At 40.0% G+C, this 8,733-nt stretch overlaps 1 protein-coding gene across 1 annotated transcript in view; it reads right to left on the bottom strand.

Moving 5' to 3' along the window:
- The window catches only part of LOC129823074 (melanoma receptor tyrosine-protein kinase-like), a 44,891-nt gene extending 44,601 nt beyond the window's left edge, over positions 1-290 (bottom strand). The window contains exon 1 of the mRNA XM_055881801.1: positions 6-290. Within this exon, the coding sequence (XP_055737776.1) occupies positions 6-84 (79 nt within the window). The 5' untranslated portion in view covers positions 85-290. The remainder of the gene's footprint in view (positions 1-5) is intronic.
- Positions 291-8,733: the final 8,443 nt, after the last annotated feature.

Raw genomic sequence — 8,733 nt, forward strand, 5'->3', positions numbered from 1 at the left:
CTTACCTTTCTTGTCCGCTGTCAGTGTCATGCTGCAGCCCAGGCTGAACAAGGCAGCAATAACTATTCCAGTTCCAGGTCGCATTGTTTCCAAAATGTGTTAAATTCAATGAAATTGCAGGAGAAACTTGTCCATAGTCTTGGACGAACAATACTAAGTTTGTGTGATGTATCTAACCCCGTTTTACGTCCAGGGGGAGGTAATAGGTGTAGCCTGTTTGCGTGGGACTTAGTTGCGCTGGCACTCTCTCTTTTCCCTGCGAAGGGTCCTCTCTTTTTTCTCTAGAATAGCAGTCGGAGCAACTTTCAACTGTTTTGACGTCATTCGGAAGGAGGATCGTTCGACAGCAATGCAGGTAAGTCGATAGTTATTTCAAGCATTGCCTTTCACAGTCATAGGCTTTGCCTCAAATATTTAAACCTTCAAATAACACGTTGTTTCGGTTGTTTATGTTCGTATTGTAAAGTAGACTAGGTATGCCCAGGCTACTTTAATGCAAGCTATTGTATAAGACACCAGTTTATTTGTTGAAGATGTTTGTTGTTGTTATTATGTTATTATGACATTTCAGCTCACTCACAATGGAATGTCAGTAAACACCGTCTTATTCCTTAAAATGTGCATCGTCAGGTGATCAGATGTGAAATGCAGACTCAGGCTATCACAACATGCCCTTCTATGGTGAGTGGCAGGATCTGTTGTTGAGCAGGTCAACGAACTCTGTATTTCATTTCAGCCTGGTCTCATAGACTAGATGTAACATAGTAAATGTAATTCCGGGACACTTAAATTAGTATAATACTGTTTGGTATGGTTACATACGATAGATGGTAACTTAAGTGATGGGATATAACGTGAAGATCTAGCATCCCAAAGGTTGCGCGTTCGAATCTCATCACGGACAACTGTAGCATTTTAGCAACTTTTCAACTACTTACTACATTTTAGCTACTTTGCAACTACTTAACATGTTAGCTAACCCTTCCCCCTTCCCCTAACCATAGCCTTTTTAGCTAACCCTTACCCAAACCCTACCCTTAACCCTTCAATTTAACTCCTAAACTTAGCCCTAACCTAACCTTAACCCCTAGCCTAGCTAACATTAGCAAGCTACATTCGCCACCTAGGCAGAATTCTTAAAATATTGTACTTTTTGCAAATGTTTAATATATTGTACATTTGACAAATTCGTAACATATAATATGAATTGTAACTCGTGCGATGGACATCCACAAATGAATACATACCATATGAAACGTAGCATATAATACTAAATGGAGTGTCTCTGATTTACGTACAGAATCCTTCAAAATGCTCTGAGACCAGGTTGTTCATTTGCATATGGTAAAATAATAAGATCCTGACAAGGCAAACCTGGTGAAGACCTCTAGATTTGACAAGCCATCATGAATCACAAATGCTGCAGGTAACTTCAAATAAACCACAAGTGCCACCCTCCTCCTGCTCCAGGCAGGTAGGATTAGTTTAAATTCTCCTCTCAGCTACTGTAGTCTACCTTCGCACATCTGTACTCTCCCTGTCAAATTGCTGAGAATTTTCCTGCACGTCAGGAAACGAGGTTTAAAAAGGCATCTACAGTTTGTAATTTCCCCTTTAAAATGCCAGACATGATTTGCCCTAACAAAAAATGTATCAACCCTTACAAAAAATGTCCATTAATTATAATTCACATTTCCTGTTGCTGCAGGATTATTTTCCTGCTGTAGCAAACTGGTTCAAATTAAGATCATACATCTCTAAGTATTATTCTAAACTAATAATAATAATAATAATAACACATTTCATTTGTAAAGAAATTCGCTCACACCCAAGGTTCTGAAGAAAATCAGAAAGACAATTATAATAATAAGAACAATCCAAAACACAGAACATTGTAAATAGACAACAATCAAAGCTATATACAGGTGTTGTCAGATCCGGTGGACAGGAGAACTAAATTAACATAGGACCTTGAAAGCTTTTCTGGACAGCTTTGTCTTTAGCTTTTGTCTTAAACGAGGCCAGAGACTCTGCAGCCCTGACAGTGGCTATAAGTGCGTTCCACAGCCGAGGAGCCACACATCTCAAAGCCCTGTCACCCATAGTTTTTAGTTTGCTGTGAGTCTGCTGAAGGGAGACTGACCTGGAGGAGTGATGGGTGGGGCAGGAGGGTAGGATGAGGTCAGACAGGTACTGTCTGTGCATAGCTTGGTAGGTGTGAACCAGGATTTTAAATGGCAGAGCAATACAATTGCAGTTTTGATATAAACCCACACAGCACCAGTCTCCATGAAACAATTTCCTCAATCAAGGGATCACTTGATTTGGATGACACAACAAATCGGATGTATCAGACATACCATTGAATACTGTACTCAGATTGCACATCAATGACAAATGTTATGAAAACAGTTGGGCATACTATTCACTTGTTCTGGACAATTTGTTTGAGATTCAGGAAATGGCAGGCTGATGGTGCAACCACAGAGCAAGTATATACAAAGCCCTAAATGCAACACAGTGATTAAAAACATTACATAAATTAAAAAAATAACATTGCGGCAACATACACCCCCTACTAGGGCATTATATGCGTTTATTGTCGATCATGCATTTGATTATGGTTATACAGGTCTGAACACATTGTAGTTTAGTGTTGTCACAAAAACAAGTGGGACGTGATTCTCAGCCAAAGCAAATTACCTAATCCCCTCCCAGTAGATATTAGCGCTACAATGGTAAAGGGCCCTTGTTGAATCGAGTTACTGTACAGCACAGTTAGAACATTAAGATTTATGAGTATAGCAGTGATTCACATCCGGTCTTGTCACTTTTCCTTGAAACTTGTGTAAAGGCAAGATTTTAGATTTGATAGTGTTTTATGTTTTTTGAAATCATATCAAATCATATTTTATTTGTCACATTCACTGAATACAACAGGTTTAGACTTTACTGTGAAATTATTGCTTATGAGCCCTTCCCAATGATAACACAATTATTACAAATATATAAATAACGCAAGAGTAATAATATACACAAATAATGAAGCTATATACACAGAGTACCAGTACCATATCTCTGTCCAGGGGTACCAGGTATTTGAGGTAAATATACTATGTATTCTGAACAAAAATAGAAATGCAACAATTTTAAAGTTACAGTTCATATGAGGAAATCAGTCCATTGAAATAAATAAATTAGGCCCTAATCTATGGATTTCACATGACTGGGAATACAGATATGCATCTGTTGGTCACAGATACCTTAAAGAAAAGGTAAGGGTGTGGATCAGAAAACCATTCGGAATCTTGTGTGGCCACGATTTGCCTCATGCTGTGTGATACATCTCCTTTGCAAGAGTTGATCAGGCTGTTGATTGTGGCCTGTGGAATGTTGTCCCACTCCTCTTCAATGGCCGTGTGAAGTTGCTGCAAATTGGCGGGAACTGGAACACGCTGTCTTACAAGTCAATCCAGAATATCACAAACATGCTCAATGGGTGACATGTCTGGTGAGTATGCAGGCCATGGAAGAACTGGGACATTTTCAGCTTCCAGGAAATTTGTACAGAAGATCCTTGCGGCATGGGGCCGTGCATTATCATGCTGAAACATGAGGTGATGACGGCAGATGAATGGCATGACAATGGGCATCAGGATCTCGTCACAGTTTCTCTGTGCATTCAAATTGCCGTCGATAAAATACAATTGTGTTCATTGTCTGTAGCTTATGCCTGCCCATACCATAACCCCACTGCCACCGTGGGGCACATTTTAGAGTAGCCCTTTACAGTCTCCAGCACAAGGCGCACCTGTGTAATAACCAGGCTGTTTAATCAGCTTCAGGACAAGCCCCACCTGTCAGGTTGATAGATTATCTTGTCAAAGGAGAAATCACTATCAAACAAATTTGTGCTCAATATTTGAGATAAATCAGCGTTTTGTGCGTATGTAACATTTCTGGGATCTTCTATTTCAGCTCATGAAACATGGGGCCAACACTTTACATTTTGCATTTATATTTTTGATTATTGTACATAAAGGCAGGGTAACTTGATTTGGCATCAGGATAGATAATAATAATAATAGTAAAATAAAGAACCGAGTAGCATCAGCCAATGATAAGTATGAAAGTATGTGTGTGTGTTTGCGTATGTTTGTTTGCTGGATTGTAGCAGAAGTCTTTGGCAATTTTTCAGGCCTTCCTCTGACACCGCCTGATATAGAGGTCCTGGATGGCAGGGAGCTCGGTCCCAGTGATGTACTGGGCTGTCCGCACCACCCTCTGTAGCATTTTGTGGTCGAGGGTGGTGCATTTGCCATACCAAGCGGTGATGCAGCGAGTCAAGTTGCTCTTGATGGTGCAGCTGGAGAACTTTTTGAACTTTTTGAGGATCCGAGGGCCCATGCCCATGCCAAATCTTTTCAAATATAATTTGATGTAAAAGCCACTCTGTTATCACAAACTATTCATAAATCAGACTTTACATAAAATATAGTTTGAGGTCTACTGTGTTGTAAACATGATGCACTCACTGGACCTTCAAAGCACAATGCATTATTAAACTATGTTTGTTCGAGTTTAAAAAAGCTTTCAATATGCAACAAATTACTTTGCGAACTATGCATTTCTGAGTACACAAAGCATTATGGCAAATGGGTTACCTTTCTTATTTTCGTACATTTAGGTGACAGTGAATTAAATTAATTTGGAAGTGCCTTCTTAACCACTGAGCGGAAGCAAAAACTCAAGACCTGCAGACGGAAAATCTGGGCTGAAATATCCACTTTATTGACAATTTAAAACAGAATATGTCCAAGAAATGTGCAGATAACTTATTTAAATATTTCTGTCTTACATTTTATTTACTTGTCTTATAGTTGCTGGGAAATGGCTGTAGTAAAGGACACATAATCCCACATTGCTAAGAAACAAAAACTGTCCAACCAAGGTCATCTGAATCATAATGCTAACAGGTTTACCTCGTGTTCTAACCAGTGTGAGTATCCAACGGGATGCCTAAGAGCAAAATTAATGAACTACTCTGTCGGAATGTTTTCATGCAATTGTTTTGTTCAAATCACAACCTGCAGTGTATGATAAGGTAAGAGAAGTCCAGTGGAAAATAAAGTCCCCAGTTGACCAGTTGGGATGACCTGTTTGTTCAAAATGTGTTGCAGTATGTGACCTGCTGTAATATGATACACCATACAACACATCTCAGAAGTTCTTCTTCTTATGGACATTGCGAAACAACATTTGTCCTTAAATACACTTTTTCCTTTAGAAACTCACAAAGCGGTGCCCAAACATGCCTCTGTACTTAACACTTTACAACAGAAAATGACAGTTAATCTTTTTTCAGGGAATGAGTGAATCATGGTATTCACCTGGAAATATCCTGTCAGTCAGAGCAAACACTGGGTCAATGCTGGAAGACGAGTTTGTCTTCAAGACCTCTTTCACACATCAGATGAATCCACACCTACAGGGCTGAATGCCAGGGTTGGGGGTCAATTCCATATTCATTTCAAATACAATTCTTCAATTTATTCATGAAGTGCAGAATTTACATTGAATTCCATTCTATTTTCAACATTCTTGAAGTTATGGAATTGGAATTGTAAATGTCTCAGTTAATGGAATTAATACACCTAGTATCATTTCAACTTGTATTTCTATATTTCCAGGATACTGTAGCTAGGCTATCTGAACAGTGACATGATCAGTCGGAAAGCCTGAGGGAGTTAAATTCAAATTGGAATTTGTGGAATTGTAAGGGATAATATTTAATTACGAGTTACATTCTCGGAATTTACCTAACATTAGAGTTGAGAAGTTGAATTATATCTGAATTCAAAGACTGACCTGGAATTTGAATTGAATTAAATGGAATTTACAGGGAGAGGGAATTTAATTAGAATTGAATTTGTGGAATTAACCCAAACCCGGCTGAGTACATAAACTGGTTTTGAGGCACATCATATTGATCCACACTTATAGGGATGAGTACATAAACTGGTTCTGAGGCACATCAGCTTGATCCACACCTATAGGGCTGAGTACATAAACTGGTTCTGAGGCACATCAGATTGATCCACACTTATAGGGCTGAGTACATAAACTGGTTCTGAGGCACATCATATTGATCCACACTTATAGGGCTGAGTACATGAACTGGTTCTGAGGCACATCATATTGATCCACACTTATAGGGCTGAGTACATGAACTGGTTCTGAGGCACATCATATTGATCCACACTTATAGGGCTGAGTACATGAACTGGTTCTGAGGCACATCAGCTTGATCCACACCTATAGGGCTGAGTACATAAACTGGTTCTGAGGCACATCAGCTTGATCCACACCTATAGGGCTGAGTACATAAACTGGTTCTGAGGCACATCATATTGATCCACACTTATAGGGCTGAGTACATGAACTGGTTCTGAGGCACATCAGATTGATCCACACTTATAGGGCTGAGTATATGAACTGGTTCTGAGGCACATTAGATTGATCCACACTTATAGTCCTGAGTACATAAACTGGTTCTGAGGCACATCAGCTTGATCCACACCTATAGGGCTGAGTACATAAACTGGTTCTGAGGCACATCAGCTTGATCCACACTTATAGGGCTGAGTACATAAACTGGTTCTGAGGCACATCAGCTTGATCCACACCTATAGGGCTGAGTACATAAACTGGTTCTGAGGCACATCAGCTTGATCCACACCTATAGGGCTGAGTACATAAACTGGTTCTGAGGCACATCAGCTGGATCCACACCTATAGGGCTGAGTACATAAACTGGTTCTGAGGCACATCAGCTTGATCCACACTTATAGGGCTGAGTACATAAACTGGTTCTGAGGCACATCAGATTGATCCACACCTATAGGGCTGAGTACATGAACTGGTTCTGAGGCACATCAGCTTGATCCACACCTATAGGGCTGAGTACATAAACTGGTTCTGAGGCACATCAGATTGATCCACACTTATAGGGCTGAGTACATAAACTGGTTCTGAGGCACATCAGCTTGATCCACACCTATAGGGCTGAGTACATAAACTGGTTCTGAGGCACATCAGCTTGATCCACACTTATAGGGCTGAGTACATGAACTGGTTCTGAGGCACATCAGATTGATCTACACCTATAGGGCTGAGTACATAAACTGGTTCTGAGGCACATCAGCTTGATCCACACCTATAGGGCTGAGTACATAAACTGGTTCTGAGGCACATCAGCTTGATCCACACCTATAGGGCTGAGTACATGCTCTTTATTTAAAAAAAAAGAATAACAAGAGTAACATGTAAGGGTACTGTCACGCTGGCGTTGGTGTGTGTGCATGCACGCACGCACGCACGCACGCATGCACACACTCACTCACTCACTCAAACCTGTGCAAAAACATTCAAGTTGAGACCCCTCAGTGAGATTTGATCATGCATGAAGCACAAGTGGGAAAAGTAAGTGGGAAAAGTGGAGGAGAATAAAGAATGAGGGCCAAGAGTTGGCACATGCTCTCACACTCAATACACAATTTTTAAAGCCCAATTCAATTAACCTGCTTTCACCTGCATCTCACTACTTGCACTTACGGCAAATGCACAATTTGTTGTTGTTGGTAAAGCCGGCAGTCATCTATTCTCCAGTTTTGACAGAGCTAAGTAAACACCCAGAACTGGCAGGCCATGGCACACTCCATAAAGATAAAACAAAATATTATACGTATATTATTACATTGAATACTTGTAAACAATGTTCCCTCTAAACTGCGCGCTGAGATTTTCTTGTGAGCAGAGCACATTGAAGTAGAATACTATTGCATTGACAGGCACGACTTAAGTCCCATATTCTACACAGACCAGTGCACCATAGCCAATCAGAGCTGCAGTAGGCCTATATGCAAATAGACCATTGCCATATATGGATCTGTGCCATTTACAAAACATGTACATTTCTAGACATCTTTGAAAAGCCAGTCTGGTTACAGATAAAGAGCTTTTTTTTGTCTTAAAGGGGCAGTATGGTATTTTGAGACAGTCTTGAATACGCTAAGTAGCCAATAGGCAGAGCATAGCATAATTTGTCTGATTCTCTGTAATAATGGTATGGGAATAATAATACATTTTATAAAGTGGTTTCTTGCATCAAACATTTTCAGTCACCTTGTCTGAAGGACGAGTGGATAAACAGGTTCATGTCAAACCCTGCATGTTTTTTTTCTCTCAAAAGTCTCATGGAATGTAGACCTACATTGAACACCACACATTGGCTGCTACTGTAGGCTGAATGATAAAACAGCTATTTCCATGTTAAAATGTTATGAGATGAGTTTTTCTCCATTGTTTTTTTTTATTGTAGGCCACTCTGGTAGATCTGCATTATGATCAAATAGACTAAATAGCCTACTTGGCCACTTTTAAAACTATAACTTAAAGCTGGTACAGCCTCAGTGTTCACAGTAAAACTAACTTAAAGCGGCTACAGCCTCAATGTTCACAGTAAAACTGTAACTTACAGCGGCTACAGCCTCAGTGTTCACAGTAAAACTGTAACTTAAAGCTGGTACAGCCTCAGTGTTCACAGTAAAACAGTAACTTAAAGCGGGTACAGCCTCAGTGTTCACAGTAAAACTGTAACTTAAAGCGGGTACAGCCTCAGTGTTCACAGTAAAACAGTAACTTAAAGCGGGTACAGCCTCAGTGTTCACAGTA

The sequence above is a fragment of the Salvelinus fontinalis genome, chromosome 25, assembly GCF_029448725.1.
Source record: "Salvelinus fontinalis isolate EN_2023a chromosome 25, ASM2944872v1, whole genome shotgun sequence".
In the NCBI taxonomy this organism is placed as follows: domain Eukaryota; kingdom Metazoa; phylum Chordata; class Actinopteri; order Salmoniformes; family Salmonidae; genus Salvelinus; species Salvelinus fontinalis.